This window comes from Gouania willdenowi, chromosome 4 (genome assembly GCF_900634775.1).
Source record: "Gouania willdenowi chromosome 4, fGouWil2.1, whole genome shotgun sequence".
Classification (NCBI taxonomy): domain Eukaryota; kingdom Metazoa; phylum Chordata; class Actinopteri; order Blenniiformes; family Gobiesocidae; genus Gouania; species Gouania willdenowi.
In genome coordinates this window covers 43,521,234-43,543,353 of record NC_041047.1, presented here as the reverse complement: position 1 = coordinate 43,543,353, position 22,120 = coordinate 43,521,234, and the positions used below count along the sequence as shown (strand labels likewise).

General features: G+C 39.2%; 1 protein-coding gene across 1 annotated transcript; it reads right to left on the bottom strand.

Moving 5' to 3' along the window:
- Positions 1-1,362: 1,362 nt before the first annotated feature.
- lmnb2 (lamin B2) lies at positions 1,363-21,960 on the bottom strand. Its single transcript, XM_028444157.1, has 13 exons — positions 21,532-21,960; positions 15,265-15,401; positions 15,029-15,185; positions 12,383-12,508; positions 11,488-11,586; positions 10,953-11,024; positions 10,757-10,882; positions 10,451-10,671; positions 7,662-7,899; positions 4,287-4,394; positions 4,059-4,178; positions 3,897-3,974; positions 1,363-2,644 (listed from the first exon to the last, which is right to left on the bottom strand). Exons 1-13 carry the CDS (start codon positions 21,748-21,750, stop codon positions 2,609-2,611), a joined length of 1,737 nt encoding a protein of 578 aa, XP_028299958.1. The 5' UTR covers positions 21,751-21,960; the 3' UTR covers positions 1,363-2,608.
- Between the last annotated feature and the right edge of the window lie 160 nt (positions 21,961-22,120).

The following is a 22,120-nucleotide window of genomic DNA, read 5'->3' as shown; positions in this document are numbered from 1 at the left end:
GCCAATATAATTGAGTGTAGAACAGTGTGACTGAAACTATTCAAACAGTGAATGGATGCATTAAAACCAACATTGGTGCTTAAGACAACTGAAGTGGGCAAGGAACTCTACCATAAAATCACCAACTTCGCTCCTACATACTGCATCATTCTACAAACATATACGTTTCCAGAAACTTTCTCATTCGGACTTGCTGTGAGGGCACTTTTACTTCTGCCGTGGCTTAAATGATAAAAATCAACATTTGAAACGAAGAATATTGAAATGGCTGCTCTTCAATAAAGAGTGGAAGGTTCCACCCATTGTTTTCTTCCAGATGAAAGCAGGTCCAGGTAATAAAGAGTAGATATTAAACACAAATGTAGTCAGAAAGTAATATTTGAATCACATCTATTAAATAAAGGAACTTGTTTTAGTAATCTACTAACACACAAAAATAAGTATTGAGATTTTTGTGACAACAATAAAATGGGATATTTCTCCCCAAAATGATTTACAAAAATGTGCATACTATTGAATCACTTTTGAATGGCAATAAATCAGAACGTATAGAAACAAATCAGGAGAAAAGCAACGCCCAACGACCCAGCCCTATTAGAAAAGGTCATTCTTTGCAGACTTACAGGTTTCCTGAGGATTAATACTACACAGCTGCTTGTAATTAGAAAATGAGAAACTCATGATGGAGCACAGAGAGGTCACATGTATGACAGTTCAAAGATTATTTTAGTGTGGCAGAAACAATTTTAGGGAACTTCCAGTAAATATTTGGAATGTTTTTTAATATTCAAGCACACTTCAGCGATATCACCAGTGCTGTGATCTACAATCTTTAACTAAGCAATGAAAATCTATCTGATCTGGTGCCAAACCAAGGACTGTGATTGGACTGATTCTTTCAGTTAACAGGTGAACAATGACTCATCTCTGTGAAAAACATTTTCAGTCATTCAAGTGTAAAAGGATGCATTCCACTGAGTCTCATTCAGATCAGATCTGTATTGTAAGGTTTTTTTGTGTTTTCTGAAAAAAATACAAAAACGAGGGTGTCCACACATTGTGACCTACTGTATGGTTATGGGGATATACATTTCTTCCAAGCCTTTTAAGTTACGAACGATCATGGTAGGTACCATGATCAGGATAATTAATCTGGATACTGTAACTGACAATCTCTGGGGGAGGTTTGCACAGAATGCTCTTGATTTGTGTATATTTGGAGTGTTTACTATGGACATGTGGCCCCCAGGTCAACAGTCTGTTCTAAAACATTTAAAGTTTTTGCAAATGCAAAAGACTTCATCAAGGTTAGATATTATGTATACTGCGTACATAAAGATAAAAACCGCCAATGACACTACATATATGTAAAAAGTTTATTAAGAATACAAAAAGTGGTTCAAGAATAAATGACAGGTGCCCAACCCCTTCCCAAATACAGGTGTTTCTTTCCTAATACAATTATTAACCATGTTCTGTCCCACAGCAGGACAGTGAGAGCAGTCCCACTCAAAACTTTAGCTGCTCCAATTCTTTTTAAAAAGTTAAATCAATTGTTGCTCTTGCCAAAATGACAGAAAGGGCCACACACTGGCTACTTATTGGCTCAAATCTGCATCTCACTTTCTATCAAGGTTAAAACTCCCCTAAACCCTCCATATGATAAATGTCAATCAGAACTACATATTAAAAACCTAGCAAGTCAAAGCAAACCAAACAATACAAACTGTACTTTCTCAAATATACTGAAAAAGAGACAGAATCATCAAACTCGTGCACACAGGGTGGCATCACTGAGCCCTGTGTGTGGCTGGCAGCATATCTATCATTTTTAACAGTCACACACTTTCAACATGGTCCAATCTTTCCAAAGTTTGAGGATTAACATTGCTACATTAGTGTGAAAATACCGCTTACCAGTAGCTGTTCTATACTTATGGCAGTTTGAGAGATTTCTTTCCTGTCCCAGAGTGTGAGACTCCTATTTAGTCACTCTTGTTTTTCACTTTGGATCCATGTACAAGAATAGGAACTACAGAAAATTTCTGGTAAATGGCTTTGTTCTAGCGTGTAGTCTTAGATATTTGGATCTCCCGTTTCTGAGATTTAGCTCGGTGTCACTTTTGGCACCTTTATAATGTTAAATGGCCACTTGTGCTTTTCCCAATAAAAACTAACAGGGATGATTGTAGAGACAACTCTTACTTAATGCATCCCAGTTTCAGAGTTTGTTTCCCACTGATGTAGCAATGCCAGTAAGACAAAAAAATATTAAGTAGGTCCACACAGGTAGAGATCTGCAACAACAATATGCATTACTTTAAAAATCATTTGGAGCTATTAACGACAGAAAACATGTTTTAAAGGAAAAAGGTTGGCGTTCATCCCTGCTTCATTTTTCTTAAAAATGGATGACGGACCAAAATCCAGAGACAATTTCATCTCCTTAATTTCAATTAGTTTAATTTTGAAGTTTACCATTTTTAAAAGCCATTTCAACTTGAAAAATGTATTTAAAATGCATATCTGCAGCGTGTGTACACTAATCAGCTGCCTGTGTGAATATCAGTCAGCGTGTGTGTGTGTGTTTGCAAAAGGAAGCTGGACTTCACATGATGGCACACTCTCTGGACGATACTCTGCCCTGTTGAAAGAGAGAGAAAAAAAAAAAAGTATTTTAACATTTTACTAATTAAACAAATGGCAAAGAAATCTGAACACTGACCAACAATATTTGAAAGCTAGACTACTGTGCTGACTGAGTCTTTAGAATTATCAGATTTACTTAAAGCTGCTAAAACCATCATTTTTTAAAAATCAAATAGTGCAGGCCTCAAACCAATAAATCCAAGCTCATTTGCTCGAGAAAAAGATGTAAAAGGTTAAAAATTGCAGCTCAAAAGTTTGTTTTGATCTTCACTGTAAACACTTGGTTCATTGATGTTGTATTGTGGAATGTGGAATCCTATTAATTGATGCATTGAAGGGATGTGTTGCGTTTTTCCCAAAAACTCTGCCAAAGTGAATTTCCAACACATTTCTGGCGTTTTCACTGAAAGTTGAAGCAAAAACAATGGAGGACGTTCTGATTGATCTGAATCTGGCTAAACATCTGTCTATCTAAATGAGGTGATATCACTGGGAATACTTGGAACAAAGTAGAACAAAAATATATTCAAGCCAATCACTTTCCTCATTGTCTGGTGAAGAAACCCCCCCCCGCAAGAAAAAAAAAATCACAGTAAGACTGTTTAAAATCACATTAACGTACTACACATACTAAGTCTGATATCAAAATTAGTATGTAGTGCGTTCACAATTAGTTAGTATGAAAAGATTGAGTACATGAAAAATACCCAAAATATACTAATCATACTTACTATTCACTACAAACTCAATGAGTATACAGGTATACTGTCTACTATATACTATGTTAGTACACCATTTCTAACAGCCAATGTCTACACTATTTCTATTGCACATCATTACACTATATACTGTTAACACAAGGTTTTTATAAATATCAAGATGAAATTACTACAGTGATATCATATAATGGGATAAAAAAAAACACCACATTTTAGCTTTTGAAAACATATATGAAGTCCATAAAATATCAAAGAGAAGGAGGAAAAGCCTTTTCTAGAGTACAATGTAAACGCTGCAGGTGAAAACATTTGCATTAAATCCTGTCAGTTATTGTAACCTGCACTTTCTGTCAGAACTAAGGATTTAAAAACGATATTTCTAAGAACAATTAATTGTGTTAAACAAGGCTGATGGAACAAAGTATTTAACAGCTCAGGAAGAAAAGACAAATATCATTTCTGGAAGGTGAATCACAAATGTGCAACTTGTTTCATTAAATCAACTGGGAAACCAATCAGTGGAGTTACCGTTTTTACCACTACTTCCTCTTCCTCCCCGTTTTCCACTTCCACCTGAGTTTTAGTTACACTTCTCGTGGCCACTTCCTGGGAACATAAAATAAAGCTACCAATTCAGAACAAAGCCTGCAGTAAAAAGTGAGCAGACAAGCCCGTCAGGTGAGTGCCTACCTCTCCATCAGCATTTATCAAAGAGGTGACCATTTCATTCCCGGTGCCCCAGGAAGCCTGACTCTTCCACAGCAGATCAGTTGGTGGACTGTGTGCCATGCCGGCATTAGCAGACCACACCTGTAAGTGCATCAACAAAAGGAAAGGTTAATTACATTTTAGAACTTCAGTTTCAATTTGTTCCATTTCTTTTTAAATGGAAACAATCTAATGAAAGGCCCTTCTTACCGTGACTGACTGTTGAGACTTCAGGACGAACTTTGGAGAGAACTTGTAAAAAATCTCCTCCTCATTGTCAACCTGTCTCTTTAATCTCCAATTGCCCATAGGCTGGTCCTGCAAAACAAATTAAACACCCATTGAACTTCATTTTAAATGCAGCTCGTGGTCAGATAGTACAGTTGGGATGTCCCGATTAACCATATTCATGATTAACTGCAGTATTAACATACCATAAAATTTACAGATAATATGCCGGAACTATATTGGTACATCAACACAACCCACTTCGAACAAAAACAAAGTTGCACAAAGGCATAAATCATGAAACTGATGACGCCCAGTAGGAGGGGCTTTGAATACAGGCCGCTATGGCCTAGTGAGGAGAGTTGGTTCTGTGTTACAGAGCAGGTAACACCAGGTGATGAGGCATTCAAACCAAACAGAATGAACCCCCACACATTTCTCGCTATTGCCGTGAACAGACTATGTGATGCATTTTGTACTGCCGCTACGGGGCCGAATTTCCCGTGCAGTCCTGGGGACGTGATGTCAAATGACGCTGAATGTGCATTCTCGATGGCTTGGAGAGGCGTTCACCCTGCCGCACATATTAAGCAAAACACTCTAAATAGTACAATAATGCAAAATACATTATTTTCTTAAACCAATACAAAAATTACAATACATATCTGATATAAAGTACCTAAAATTTGCAAAATATTATGTACAATATTTAAAAAAAATTATTTTAATTCCATCTCTGAATTTAAAGTTAGTTAATTCTATTGTGATGTATTCTCCAACTGTACTCTATCGCTTAATACATTTGATATTAACAATAGTAAATGGTTTAAACCCATTAGATAATCGTAAGTGCGTTTCCTAATTAATACAACATGTACTACCTCAGACATAGGCAACTGGCGGCTCGGGGGCCAAATGCGGCCCTCGGTCTAAAGTTATGCAGCTAAAGTTATTACAACATTGTAGGAAAATACAGTAAGACAAGAGAAAAACACAAAAGACTCCAAAAACACAAAACTGCAAAAATGAACAAAACACAACTGTAATACACACAATAACTAAGTACACAAAAAGACAGAAATAGACAAAAAAAACTCCCCGAAAATGCAAAATGGCAGCACAAATACACAATGACTGCAAATAAAAATGTTTACAGGAAAAACACACAAAGAGACTACAGCAATACAATGGATAGAAGTTGCCAATGTATTTGAACAAGTTATAAATACTTATATTGTTGTTTAATGCATAAAGAGTACATGTGAAAAAGCATATAAGCAATAAAAAAAAAATAAAAGTTAGAATTTATATGGTTGAAATTGAATAATCATTCAGTTTCCTTTGCACTTTTAACTACAGTGGGTACGGAAAGTATTCAGACCACTTTAAATTTTTCTCAAAAAAATCAAAAAAGCTCATTTTATTTCTCATTAATGTACACTCAGCACCCCATCTTAACAGAAAAAAACAAATGTAGAACGTTGGTGGACAGCCATTTTCAGATTTCTCCAGAGATGCTCAATTGGGTTTAGGTCAGGGCTCTGGCTGGGCCAGTCAAGAATAGTCAGAGTTGTTTTCCGAAGCCACACCTTTGTTAATTTAGCTGTGTGCTTAGGGTCATTGTCTTGTTGGAAGGTGAACCTTAGGCCCAGTCTGAGGTCCTGAGCACTCTGGAAGAAGTTTTCTTCCAGGATATCTCTGGACTTGGCTGCATTCATCTTTCCTTCAATTGCAACAAGTAGTCCTGTGCATGCAGCTGAAAAACACACCCACCATGTTTCACTGTTGGGATTGTATTGGGCACATACTGGTTAGAAATAATGCCAAAAAGTTCAATCTTGGTCTCATCAGACCAGGGAATCTTATTTCTCATAGTCTGGGAGTCCATGTGTTTTTTGGCAATCCTATGCAGGCTTTCATATGTCTTACACTGAGGAGAGGCTTCCGCCGGGCCACTCTGCCATAAAGCCCCGACTGGTGGAAGGCTGCAGTGATAGTTGACTTTGTGGAATTTTCTCCCATCTCCCTACTGCATCTCTGGAGCTCAACCACAGTGATCTTTGGGTTCTTCTTTACCTCTCTCACCAAGGTTCTTCTCCCACGATTGCTCAGTTTGGATGGACGGCCAGGTCTAGAAAGAGTTCTGGTCGTCCCAAACATCTTCCATTTAAGGATTATGGAGGGCACTGTGCTCTTAGGAACCTTGAGCGCTGCAGAAATTCTTTTGTAACCTTGGCCAGATCTGTGCCTTGCCACAATTCTGTCTCTGAGCTCCTTGGGCAGTTCCTTCGACCTCATGATTCTCATTTGCTTTGATGCACTGTGAACAGGCATTTTATGAGGTTGAATGTGTTCCCTCCTTTGGCTCCTATAACTTGATGGAAGTGCCTCTTTAAAGTCTGTACCTTGTTTAAAGCCAAAATAGCTCCAAATGTGACTTTTGGAGTTTGTTTTTTTTGAGCAAAATTAGTGATGCCACTGACAATCGACGCTGCGGCAAACTCGCCGCTCGGGCCTGTTGCTTCAGCCATGATGAGTGTGCTGCGTCGTGTTTGTGACGGTCCGCGCGTCTGGGCGAAACAGAACTTTAGCTTGTTCGTTTGTTTTGAACTGTATTTCTATCGAAGCGGAGCCGTCTGTGTTCAGCATGTATCCATGTCTGTGGTTTAGCCAACAGAAACACACAAACAGCCAATCAGCTAACAGATGGGCGGAACCAGCGTGCTGAAACAGCCCATCATATCCCCGGACGTCACAAGTGGTTGCCATGTTGGTTTGTTTTCAAGGAAGTAGCATGTAGTGAGCGTAGACTGTGCAGGTGCCGGTGTGTACAGACTGCACCACCCACACGCCACAAGCACAGATAAGAAGAGACACAACTGCATACATGGAGACATGCAGCCACGGACATGCACACAGACCAAAAATGGACAAAGGAGACATAAAACAAGGAGATGCGCGCGCGCACACACACACACACACACACACAAACACACACACACACACACACACACACAACACACACACACACACACACACACACACACACACACACACCACACACACACACACACACACACACACACACACACACACACACACACACACACACACACACACACACACACACACACACAGAAGTGTGCCAAATTCATTGATTAGATTAAACCTGATTTGACACGTGATATCTAATAGCGATACATAAATGTTAAAAATCAATTATTTTTCATAATGACTAAATGACAGGAACTTTCACTTTTCTATCCGTGAGCAGCAGTTGTGTTCCTGTCATTTACTATAGTTATGAAAAATAATAAATTTTTGAACATTCATAAATTGTTATCGAATTGTACAAACCTGGTCAGTGTCATTGTTTAGTGTGACTGCATTTCCATCCATATCTGTTGGTGAGATGCTCACTGCCCCACTGGAAGTGGCCTCCTCAGAAACCAGCAGCTGTCCTTCATCTAAATCTATCTCAGCCACATCCTTTGCCTCCACTTCTACCCTCTTCCTTTTGGAGGAGTGGCTGGAGGATGATCCTGTGACCCTGGAGACGCTGACCCGAGAGGAAGGGCTGGGGGACAGCTTTAGTCTATAAACATTTTCAAGGAAGAATAATTGCTCTATGAATAGCTTGCATACACAATCACATTGTGAAACAGCATGTTGACACCTTAAAATAAGAGTACAAAATATTGCTACAGTTCAGTGTGCAGTAGAGCAGAGTAAAAAAAAAAAATCGATTTAATTGAAATTTTCCAAAATCGACTCATAAGTGCTGAAATCAATTTTTCTTCACGGTTCACGAGCAGAAATCACATTAACCAAATAAAATAAAAGCTTTATCTAGCTAATACTTTGGAAATGTAAATTGTTCACTAAAATACTGCTTTGTTAAAAAATGTAGATTGACGGCTGACTGCATGTTCCAGTAGGCCACACACAGTAAAAGCAATAGAAGCAGTATTTCTGGATTGTGCAGGTGAATAATTTAATTCGGTTCAGCTTATTTAATTTTTATAATAATAATGCACTGGATTGTATATAGTGCCTTTCATACAGAAAAAGCAATTGCCTAGGGCCCCGAGCTGAAGGGGGCCCAGAGGAATGGCTGACAGTCACTTTCAATGACAAAATAATGAAACTGCTTTGAGACGCTGCAACAACAGCGCTTTCTGAGTAGTCACTGGCTAGTTGCTAGTAGGGGGCCCCGACACATATCAGCAACAACTTGAAACCCTCCGGACAAATTACATTTACATGAAAAATGTCCCCGTTAGTCCCAGGCACTTTGTCCCAAACTTCCAGTCATGTGTCCGTGTTAATGGCATGTTTATGCCTCCATCCTTTGATTATATCCATGTCTTTTAAGTCTATTCTTAAATAGTCGGGACTATTCCGGGGAGCTACAAATACTGAAACTCTAAGGGGCGGATTCACAAAGATCTGAAATAAAGTGTGGTTTCTTCACCTGCTTTGGGGAATTTACTAACACTTATATGTGCACGTATAGACGTGGTTGAGACCGACTTATTTAAATGAACATTTTGCTCGTTTAACGTGTAGAGGTGAGCGCACAGAAACACAAAATGACATTTGATGAAGGTAACTTGGAGGCAGATGGACTTCTGTCTGCTGTACGAACATTCAATAATGTAGAAAACAAAATAAACAGTATAAAAATGCTGTTTACTAAACTTTAAAATCTAATGTTATTTTACCCCATAATCTAATGTGTCTGCTCCGTCTGTTCATTCTGAGCTCCTGCAGCGCTGTATCAGACACACTCAGATGTGAACATTGTTCCATCGCTCCGTAAATTGACACTCCTGCCATCAACGCGACATGAGCGTTTGACGGTCAAATCATTTAGAGAAAGACACAGGAGCTCCCTAGAGCGGTGTGTCCGGAGCGACATGTGCGGAGATGTGCACGGAGCCACACTGGACTCCAGCTACATCTTTCTCCCTCACACATACTGCATTTTCTTTCAGTTCGATTTTTGTATTTTAATACAAAGAAGTGGAACAAATTACTGAATTACTGAAGTCAGGATCAAATGTTAACATTTTTAAATCCATGTTAAAGGGTCTCTTTTTCTCTACTGCGTATGACAGAGGGATATTTTTTATTGTTTTCACTGCTGATTTAATGTTCTTATTGATTTATTATTATTGAACTGTTAAATGTTTTCTGTTTCACTTTTTAATCATGTAAAGCACACTGTATAGTGCATTTCATACACAAAGCAATTCAAATAAATTTGCCTTGCACAATATTATAAATCAATTTTTTTTTATTTAATCTAATCATTATAATAGTTTATAGTATATATATATATATATATATATATATATATATAAAAAACCCCTCCACAAACAGTAAATCCTGAAGAGCTTTACATGGTAGAAGTAGCTCCCGAGCCAAAAGTGTGTGCACTCCTGCATGCTGCAATAGAGCAAACCTCACCCCACTGTGGCACCTAGAATTCTCAATGGTATCCAACTCTAAAGGCTCAAACATACTCGGGCGAACATTTGCTAGGCAGATTAAGTGCAAAGCTTAGATTTTACAACCGCACAGCTCTGCATGTATCGACCCACATTAAATATAACACCGACCTGCATTTGACCCGCCTGTTGAAACAGAGTACATGAAGATGAGCTTAGAGGAGAGACTGGCAGACGAGCTACAAAAGTACAAACACCTTTAAAACACGTCACAGGAGGAGTACTGTCACTACAGATAAGCGCTAAAGATTGTGGCGGATATAGGATTTTACTGCAAACTACTATGTGGCGGTGTGCTTAAGTGTGAAAGCTCTGATAGTGCAGACAGCCCTCCAGGAGTCTGGTCTGCGGATGTCCACCTGAGTATGTTTGAGCCTTAACACACTCACCTCATTTAATAGTTAACTCAAATCTCTTCTTATCAAGAATACCTGTGAGACCTGTACATTCTCCTCCACCAGCAGTAACAGTACTTATGTTGATGAATCAAATTTGGCCACAAGTTTAGCACCAAATTTATTTAAAGTAGTGGTGCAACGGATCATCATTGATCCGTGATCTGCACGGATCTCTCCACAGTTCGGCACGCATGTGGTCTGCGGATTGGTTGACCAAAAAAAAGTGCAAATGTACCTGCATTCCTCTCCTTCCAGTAGTTTCCTATAGGCGTTGATCTCCATATCGAGAGCAAGTTTCACATCCAGCAGCTCTTGGTATTCATTAAGCTGGGCATTCATCCTGTCCCTCATCTCAGACATCTCAACCTCTTTTCCTTCAATGGCTCGCCTATGTTTATCTCTTTCTGCTGAGAGGATTTCTTCCAGTTCTCTGATTCGATCCTCAGAGGCTGTCACCTTCAAATTAAACACAAAACAAGCATCTTAATTATTTGGTGAGGATACGTGGGTGATTCCTCAAGCTGAAAGGTGTGTGACCAACCTGTTTCTGCAGGGCACTGAGCTGGTATCCAAGGCTCTCTATTCTCACCCTGGACTCCTGGAGCTCCTCTCGAGCTGTACTCATGGCTTTATCATTTATCTCAGAAGACACCTTAGCGTTATACAGCTTTAACGAGATGAGAACGATTTTAGGAAACTACGCCTTTAATGAAACTGGGGGAGGGAAGATGGCTCACCTTAGCCTGAAAAGTCTGCTCCAGTTCTCCTTTATAAAGAGATACTTGCTCATCATGTTGCTTTCTTAGGTCCTGGCAAAAAAAATAAAATAAATAAATAACAGAATGAATGAATAAATATTACGAGAAAGTACTTCGCACAAGGCTTTTATTTTCCACTTTTTTCTCTCTCATGTCAAGCTCTTTGGATGGAGATGAGCACATCCCTGCATGGTTTGTTATCGGTGTTCATTTGATCTTTACCCAATAATAATAATAATAATAATAAATTCAGTTTGTAGTGCACTTTACATTGTCAAATCTCTAAGTGCTAAACCATCAGCTATGCGGCCTTTGCTTGAACTCAAAGGGTTGAAGAACAGCATGAAAATAAAGGTCTGCTTCTAAGCACTTTCGTGAGTGGCTGTTTAGGGGTTAACTTACTGTGAAGTTGAAATATTTGTCTAACAATGCAAAAAAAAAAAAAAAAAAACAATCATACTCACATTTTGTTTATTGGTGGTCTCAGAGCAAACAGAGTTAAATGTTAACTCACCTGTAGGGCCTGTGCCAGTTTGAAGTCATAGTCCTGTCTCACTCCAGAGTCCACCTCCACAATTCTTTGCTCCTGGTGACGCCGAGATTCACGCACTTCCTGAGCACAAGTAAAATAAATGTGGAAATTATATTCACAACAGGAATACTGGGTACCTCACGATACGCGATACAAAGCTCACAAAAACGATTCTCACAATATGACGATACTGCGATTATCGATATATTGGTCAGAAATCAATCTACGATAATCTATGACATAAGAAAAGAAAGATTAAGTGAAAAAATACAATTTTTATTTTACATCTCTGAAAAACAATAAATTGAAAACGTGTCCTATGAACAGTGACACTATTTAGTGCAACATTTCTGTGATTAAGCGTCAACATACCAATGTAAACGAATAAGTAACTCCAATAGTGCTTTCTGTAAACAAAAAATAGGGTCTTTCTTACCAGTGACACCATTATAGTGCAATATTCCAGTAAACAATATATTGGTTCCTTCAACAAACAGTGACAAAATTTCTGTGAAGACATACCTGCACATTTTAGTGAAAAAGCAGAAAAGGTTTTGGACAAATTTTTTTTTTTTTTTTTTTAAAAAATCAATACTTAGCGTGAGCATATCAATAATCGATCGTGCGGAAAAATATCACGATATATCGCTGTATCGAGATATTGTCACACTCCAACTGGATAATTTGAGCAAATATACTGAAGACACTTAACTCTTAATGACAAACATTTTAGGTCAGTTTGGCTCTGCTCGAGCCAGAAAACTAAAACTTATGTTTAAAGACTAACATTACATGCAGCTCATTTGTGCAGAAAGTAGTTGCATTGTTTTCATCTCATAGTCAGGTATCTATACTGCGCAAGACAATTGCCTCTTACCTCTTCAAACATGCTCTTTCGAAATTCAAGATCCTCGCTCAGGGACTGACAGCGGTTCTCCAAGTCTACACGCATCAGTGTTTCTGCCTCTAGCTGGCGCTTTGCAACAGCATGGCTGTCCTCTGCCTGTAGAGCAGGTGACATCACAAGCTGTATTACAAACATGATGCTTTGGATTGCAGTACAAAAAAAAGCTTTTACATTCAACCGCAGTAATCTTTGATAGCTTGTGATAAAGAGTTTCTGTACTAAGAGTGGGGTGGCAGAAGTCCAGGAATTTACAAGTTTTCATGAAAATTCATGGGAATACACAGGGAATTTACACAACTGAAAGTTGACCCTTAAAAAGGATGTTAAATATAGTTGTGTTTTAGCATCATCTTATGTTCAACAACCAGATTTTAGGCTCATAAACTTGAGAATATCTGCTACATACACATACATTACTGCAGGGGTATTGATGCCACACCCCCTGGCTAACCTTGATAAGGGTCAGGCAGACGTGTACAAATTTACTCAACATTGATATTTTTGTTGTGAAAGAATTCATTGTTAAAATAATGTAACCTTTATTCATCACCGTAGTGAAATTGTTCTCTGCATTTTACCCATTTGGCCTGAGGGGTAGCAGTGGGCTGCCAATGGTAGGCGCCCAGGGAGCAGTTGGGGGTTAAGGGACTTGCTTAACATCCAACAGTGATGGCCTGGGTGAGATTAGAATCACTGACCCTACGATTACAAGTTTTAAAAAAATGCACTATTTGTGCTTGAAGAGCAATTATTTTTATCAGTGCTCCTTATTTTGCCACTCAGCTATAAAGGCAAAGAGTTAAAACCCCTTTAAAAAACACAAGATACACAAGATGTATCCAACTAGAATAATTGTAAAAATCTACTCAAAGAAGTCTGTTTAAATATTTTTTTGAATAGTATTTTTCATGGATGCTAATATTCAAGTTTGATATGATAGTTATCAGACTCACCTTATACAGGCAATTTGCTCGGATGCTGCTGTCTTCACCGGGGGACCCCTGCAGCTGTTTGTGTGCATGTTCTGCTTTGTAACCGTAATTACCGTCCAATATAAACAGCATGTTTCAACCAGGACGTAGCAGATAGCAGCACATGAAGCTGCTTGTCATGTTTAATACTCGCAACGGATCATTCTGCATGCACGCGCACATTCGTGAATACCGTCAGGTTGAAATGTATTCAGGCTTCGAGAGACGGCTTCATCTGGGTTGAACAGGTTCGGGCAGTGTTCTTTTAGGCCGGGGGTCAGGTCTTTTTTGGCCAGATTAAAGCTCCACTGTGTGCATCCTTTGCTTTGTTTGCGAGCACTAGGGCAACCCCCCCATGTAGTGAAAAGTGAAATTGTTACCATGGGTTCTATAAGGGTGTGTTCACATTGACAGATTCTTGAGCATTTAAAACACTTGAAGCCTAGAGTGATTAAGTGCACTGTGAACTAAGGGTGCAACTTTAGTCGACATTGTTGACTAAAATTTATAACAGAATTACTCAACAACAAATGTATTTGTCGACAATTATCGGTTACATCATCACCATTTTATTTCAAGCTGTGGACGGAGGAGCACAATGTTTTTTCATGAGTGGCTCATCTCACCTTCTATAAATCTTTGCTCAGAGCTGTATGCATGATGCGGACGTGATTATCGGGAGATGTACCTATCACGATAACAATATAAATCACGATATATAAAAACTATAAATAAATAAAAAATTCAAAACTTACTGTAAACCGGTTCCATACAAACACAAATAAATGTTAATACATCAACACTAGACACATTTCAAAAGGCTACAATAGCTGCTGACTCAGAGTTCATGAGCTGATAATTCATGGAATATATTTGTGCATGTGGATTACTATTAGTGTTATTGTCATTTATTTATTTCCACACTGAGCTACAGCTGCCCATGAAAGACTGAGAGTAAAAATCCACCTTGTGGAAGCAAAGTAACAGGAAATGCAAAGCCTTCCCACTTAAAGTATATTTATTAAAAAAAGTAGAGGATAGTAGAAACATTTTAAGCTATAAATTTTAGCTGTAGCGGCAGAATTAAAGTTTTAAAAAGCAGTATTACTAAAAGTTAAGAAGCAACAGGTGACACTCTAGCAGACCTAATCAACCACTCAATCATTGCATGATCACAAAAAATTGCACAAAATCTTAAATAACATTAAAAGTAAGAGATTTATCATTCCACAAATTAGATATTATGATTGTCACTGAGGAGCAGAACAATATAATCTTTGAATGGTGTAAATCGGTTAAGATTTGCATAATTAATGTAAAACTTTTAATTAAAAAATTCATATAAATTTATTTTGTCAGAGTGCAACCTCTACAAATTACTGATAATTGTAGATTAGAGAATGGAATATATTTTAGTTCTAAATTTGAGTCTCTAAGTTAAATATTAACAGAGATATGGCAGTTTACAGTAAAAGCATAAAACCTAATATTACATTAAAAGTATGTGTTCACAATTTACTTGGCAGCATTTTCACTATGCAGTTGAGCATTTTGATATTTGAATAGTGTGGATCGGTTAAGATTTGGCAAAGTACTAACCCATTTTGCGTACTTCATAAAAACCACAAAAAGATGCAGTACACACCTTTACCAAGCTGCTTTTGACATCAGCAAGCTCAGCAGTAAGAGCAGCATTCTGACTTAGAGCCGTGGCGAGAGCTGCTTCACTCTTATTCAGCTGACTTTCCAAGGCACTGGCTCTGGACATGGCTGTGCCAAGATCGGCATCCTTCTTCTTGACACTGAATCGTGTGAAACGTGATGAAAAGGGGTTATTAGCACCCACTGTTCTCCGATGTAAACCCCACCAAATCATGTTACCTGCGTGTCATTTCTTCAAGCTCTGCCTCCACCTTTCCCAGGTCTATTTGGAGGCGGGCTCTCTCTTTAGCAGTGTCATCCAAAACCCGTCGAGCGTCAGCCAACTCCGACTCATAAAGAGCCTTCAGACCTGTCACCTAACAAAAGAAACACATGCTATTGTAGACAGGCCTTGACAAATTCCAAACAAACACACAGTGGTAGAAAAGGGGTGCACATAGCTGGTTCAGGTCTGGTGCTAAGGGGAACCCCTAGAGTTGTGCCCATTTTCTTTTGTCAGTACCTCACAGGATGACAAAAAAGAGGGATGCATTTGAAAAGTTACATTTTACTTTAATTTTACCTGAACATGAATGAAAACCTCACAATATGAAGCTTTCTAATGAACTGACAAATTACTAGGCTAATACCGTATACCGCGGGATCATAAAGATAGCTTCAATACCGTCAAAAAAAAAGAGAAAGAAATGCAATGCACTTCCCCATGAATGCACAGGGTCCGCCCCACACACACACACACAGGTGTCAGAGAAAGAGTGAGAAATGACACGTGTAAACCAAGATAAGCTTATTCAAGTGAATCAATTCTATAGTCTGGAAGTGGAGTGATGGTTGTCAGTCCACTCAGAGCGACAGGAAGCCTAACTCACAGCCCCGTCTGTGTCTGCTTGTGGCGGGGAGAAGCTGACGGCAGCAGCAGCTGATCGGGACAGTAACTACAGTGATATGTACATTCATGTCAGTCTCTCTAAAACACCAGAAAAATCTCCAACACAAGATAAAGTCCATAAATTTGTCACTAATCTATAATGAGAAAAAAGTCACTAAGAGCATTCAAAAAATATACTAGTAAGGGAGGTTCAGTTTTTGTCTGGGGCGCATCAGGTATTTTATTATGATAAACATATATAATCTTTCAATTGTGAACTAATATATAGTAACAGTACATCTTTTTTATAGTGCTCCTAAGCCAAGGCCTTAGGATAACTTTGTCATGAGGAGACGATCATGCACCCCCCAAATGGCTAAAGTACTAACATAGAGCATCCTGAATATGACAGTCATTGATAAGAGACCAATATCCATGGTTGAGGATGATACAGACCTTCCATCCAGACTACACCTTACCATGCACACCTCTTTAGTTGGTTTAAAGTTCTTACCACCAGAACCTGTAAAGGTGCGTTCACACCGAACGCACACCGAGCGCAACCTCGTCGATCAAAGTTGAAAAATCTTAACTTTTTAAGCGATGACTTCAAGCAACAAATCCATCGTGTTTCACTGTCTGTAGAGCGGAGGCTGAAGCCCCTCCCTGCTCCCTCCCGCTTCAGTGTAGATGGCTGCAGCGGAGGGCTATTGAGAATGAGGAGTTGTCATCACGGCCTAGAGCCCCTCCCCCCGAAGCTGCCATGTTGGCATAAGTCCCGCGGCAAAACAGATTTACATGTGTTTTTAACGCGGTCGTAGCGGAGGTACTTGCTATTACGCACTGTTTGACCATGCCTGGAAGTCACTGCTGCGTTAAGAACTGCTCCAATACCTCCCACGATAGCCATGAAAGACGGAGGACCAACGGGATACAGTTTTTTAGGTTACCGAAATGGACACAGCATCAAGGAGAGCAAGTGTCTGACATGACGAGGAGACGTCGGATTGCTTGGTTGGCTGCAATTAGAAGAAAGGACCTTACTTTCGATCGCACACCCCCGTGGATGAGAGTGTGTTCTCTGCATTTTCACTCTGGTACGTTCTCTTAAAATGTCTTTATGTAGATGTCTCTTAAAGCTAGGAAGTGTAGGTTACCTTATGTGATTGTGGACACTGTAGTTCCTTTGTCTCTGACACACTAAAACACATATGTGAAGAAACTTACTTTTGCCGGTACAACGCTGGATTCACCAGCTGGAGGCTTGTAGATGACCAAGTCCTGGACCCAGCCGCAGCAGAAAGTCTCGTAACTTTCCAGAGACTTGTGGCTTTTGAACTCCTGCATTGTGTAGTAACTTACACCAAAAACTAGGTAATTTACGATGTCCATGTATGTGCACGGAGGTAAAAGGTCCAGGTCTCTGTGCCATTCCGCTGCAGATAGCTCGTACGGGTCGATGTTGCGAATGTCCACTAGCTTCTCCAAATACCTCTTTTTTGCACTTGGTATCAGTTTGTCCCTGTAAGGTCCCTTTTTCTTTCGCCTTCTCTTTTTGCATTGCTTTTCTTCTTTTTCCTTGTCGTATTCCTCTACGTAAATGCGCAAAAAGTAAAGCTCTGGCGAATGCGTGAAATTCTGGGGGCGTCTACCACCATCATGCCTGACAGGCTCAGACCCCCCCCCCCAAAACAACCCAACTCACCACGTGAGTCCTCACTCTCAATACAACTTCCTCAATTTATCAGGGCAAAATTAAAGTGGTTAACTTGTTGAAAACCACAGTAACTCCTGATCATAACATATTCTGAGTGAACTCATCTTTTAATATCTCCGTAAGTTGATCATTTAAACCGTAAAAGCGGAGCAAAAACGGAAAAGAAGTGTTCATCCCCCTCTCTTTCTCTCTACCCTGTCATCGGCTCCACGCGCACACACACGCCCGCAAATAAGATTTTTATTTGTCAACCAGCAATGGTATCAGTTTCAATACCGTTTAAATTTAAAAAACAAATTTATACACTTATAAAGGTGATAAGGATTTAATATCAATATAATGTATTTAATGCTTAAACATGATTCTATGTCCAGCAACAGCTCTGTGCAAGTGCATGCTGCACTGGAAAAAAGTGTTGTGCTTCAGCTGTCAGTGTGTTGTCCTCAGAGTAGATCAGAGCAGAGAGGGAACAAATTAAGACAGGCTTGAAACAAGCATCCACTGTTAAATCAATCCTTTTTCTGCACAAGAACATGGATTATCCATATATTTGATACTTGGATTATGTAAATAGACTCACTGCTGTCTCTAGCGCCGCGGGGCACATGCGCACCTGTGTTTGACGTGCGTTTGTTTCCCCGTGCGCTGCTCTGATGTTGACATTGTTTATTAATAAAAACAGGCTTACAACTAAAACAAATGTAAATAAGTCATTTGTATGAGGTTTCAGGTCTGGCACGGATATAAATACCTAATGTCTGTCGGACCTGTAGGTTTCACTTTTGCTTTGTCGAGTTCTGGTCAAACCTTGAATAACGTTCATATCATAAATTGTCTGCGTTTTTTCCTCGGTTGACTACAGTCCTAGTTTTATTAATAAACGACTAGGGATGTAACGATTCACTCAACTCCCGATACGATTCGATTCACGATACTGGGATCACGATACGATTTTCTCACGATTTATTTTGCAAAATGGGAATGTTGACAAATGACTGAAAAATATTCCTTTATTTTTTTGGGGAAAATACTATACTATTTTTCATTGTCAAAAGAATCCTTTGATAAACTATGCCAAATGATGCAATTTAACTAAAAATAAATCTTGAATGAAATACATAAAGGAATAATACAAATGAAGAAGATACCTATTAATTTAAATTCTGGTTCTATAGTAAACAATTCAAAACTGCATAATAGTTCTTTTTCTTTTTAAAAGTGCAACTGAAAATGTATTTTGTGCCTTAACAATTGGACTTTAAAAAAAAAAAACAAAAAAACAAAAAAAAAGTCATTTTACTGTATTTACGTCAGATATTTGTTTAGACCAGCAGAGAGCGCTGGTAACCCAGTGGTCGGTTGGCATGCAGTTATTCCACCAGTGAAGAAGAGATGCTATGCACTAGCAGACAGAGCTAATAGAAAAACCTGACTTTTACAGATATTCACGTAATATTACAGATATTCTTTCGGTGCTAAAGAATCATTTATGAGCATGTTTAACAGTAAATGGCGGCCAGAAAGAAAATAGTATCAGATTCCGCCCGTCACGTCCGCTTCTGGAAGGATTAATATATAGCGCCCTCTGCTGTTTAAAAAAAGTATTGCGATTCAATTTTCAGAGCATCGATGTGAACCGTGGTACCTATGAATCGATTTTTAACTGCCTTACGATTAATCGTTACATCCCTATAAATGACTTTAAAGTAGTCTCAATGATTTGAATGAAATAAATCGTGATCGTGATTTTACAAAAAAAAATTGTGATTTGATTTTTTTCCCATATTGCCCACCCCAACACTAAGCTATGTTAAATTAATATGAATGCTGAGCCAATGTTATGCATTTTCTTCAGGAAAAGCAAATATTCTAGTTATTAAATTACTAGTAAAAAAACAAAATATTCTTGTACACACATTGCCAAATATTTGATGTTAGTTTATATTCTGCCCCGCCCCCTCAGCCTCTTCCGATCTTGCTGTGAGCTCATTATGCTCCTTCTCCCAGCTCACACTTGCATACCAACACTGCAGCTGTTAAAGAGAACCCCACATTGAGGATTTGTAGGAGAACTCCAACTTCCTTTCAGGGCTGTACAGTGCTAGCATTTAACACGCATTTGCCCCTTGAAAAACATGCATGACCTGAAAAAGTAATTAGCTGCACAATGCGAGTAAAAATAAATACCAGTGACGCACTGAAAACGGTCCAAACGTGCATTTTTGGTTTTCGTCCGAAAGAGGATGTTCTGTATACGGGCTGCCAACTTTGGTCGTTTAGTCGACTAATTGGTCGATGCCATTGTGGTATCAGTTTCAATACCGTTAAAAAAAAACATTAAAAAAAATACATTGCACTTATATAGGTGATAAGGATTAAATATCAATATAATGTATTTAATGCCTAAACATGATTCTATGTCCAGCAAAAGCTTTGTGTGAGTGTGTGCTGTGCTGCAAAAAAAAAAAAAAAAAAGTTTTGCTCTTCAGCGGTCAGTGCGCTGTCCTCAAAGCAGATCAGAGAGAAAACAAATTAAGACAGGCTTGAAACAAGCATCAACTGTTAAATAAATCTTTTTTTCTGCACAAGAACATCGATTATCTTTATATTTGATACGTGGATTATGTAAATAAATCCACTGCTCTCTCTGGCGCTGCGGGGAATGCTGCGCACCTGTGTTTGGCGTGTGATTGTTTCCCCGTGCGCTGATCTGTTGTTGACATACACAGTTTATTAATAAAAGCAGGCTTCCCACTAGAACAAACGTAAATATATAATTTGTATGAGGAAAAAATAGGTTTTAATTGTCGGTTACAGGTCGGGCTCTGTAATGTCTGTCAGACCTGTAGGTTTCACTTTTGCTTTGCTTTGTCGAATAAGGTTCATATCATAAATGGTGTGTGTTTAAAAGCAAATCAGCACCACAAAAAGCCAAAACAAAATATATGTCTCTTTTTTTTCCTCCTCGTCCTCCTCTGCACCTGCTCATTCATTCTCCGTTTGTTGACTAATCGCTACGTGTGCCATAGTCTTGGTCGACCAACCATTTCCTTGGTTGACTGCAGTCCAGTTGTGTGTATGACCAGTGAGCGGTGTCTGGATAAAAGGTGAACGTTGTTTGTGCTTGCTTTGAACAAGCACAAGTTTTGATTCGAGGAGGGATAGAGTCAATGATAAAAATTAAAAACAAAAAATGCACTTCGGCGATACCCTGCTTTCATACTAATGCATTAGTATGAATAATTTACTGGATTTAATATGGAGCTTATCTATAGGTGTACGGGATCCCTGATATGTGATGTTAAAGACATCTAGTAATTTTTAAGGAGATACACTGAAAATGAGCGTTTTTGAAAAACATTTATTCAATTAGTGGTGCAGACACATTTTCTAATCTTTAAATATACTCACTTGAATATAGTGTGGAACTATTTTGTTGTGCCACTCCTTGCAGTATTATTTGATTTATGATCAATCTAATTTATAACTCAATAAATCTCAATTTAATAAACATTTCAAATGTAAAAGCCGTATATGTCGGGTGCTTGGTATCTCAGTTATTAGTGAAACTGTGACTAAACAATCACGTCATTCATATTTATAAATTGGCGCGAAGTAGCACGCGCCAAACCCCTGTGTATCGTTATGGTTCACAGGGGGTTGCGAGCAGGCGGATAGACCGGGAACCCATGCAGCTCAGCGCCGCGCTGAAAGGGCCACAGTGACCGGGCAACATATTTTAAACTAATGTTTACATGATCTAGGTATGAAACAGTTTGTCATCTTGTAAATGTAACAGTGAAGCTGATAGTTTCTAGAGCATGGTGTTCAGAGCAAACAACGTCCTTGAAGTGAGCGATAATTGTGGTTAAAGCACGGCACACACTGCTAACCTGCTTACCTCTCTGGTGGTCACCTCCTCTTTCTCCGATACTTTAACCGTCAGCCGGTCGTTCTCTAGTTCCAGAGCCCGGACACGGTCGATGTATACTGCCAACCTATCGTTGAGATGCTGCAAATCTTGTTTTTCTTGCAAACGAGAAATTCGAGTTGGAGAGAGCGGCGTAGAGGCCGCCGAGCGGCCAGCTTCGCGGCTCGGAGTAGCGCTGGATGTGGCCATACCGGTACTTTTACTATCCCGTCTTTCCTTGAGTAGTCAGTCGGCTGTGCTCAGACAGCTGTGTTTTCGCCCTCGGATAAGAATGCAAAGCCTGTATTTCTACAATGGCGGTACACGCTGCTCGATAGAGACGTGCACACTACAGTCAGACACACGCACACACCACGGCCGTTGGTCCAAGATGGCCGACACCAAAGAAGACAAGAAGAATCGCGCCAAAAGCAAAGAGTGCTTCCGCTCCCGCACTGCCTGATGGGAGACAGATGGGAAGATGGCTTCCGTCATTCACTGAGTAGATTTGAACTGATGTCCCCTGCCTCCCACAACTCAAGGCCTTATAACTTTAATACCAAAACAGTTCTTTTTGACA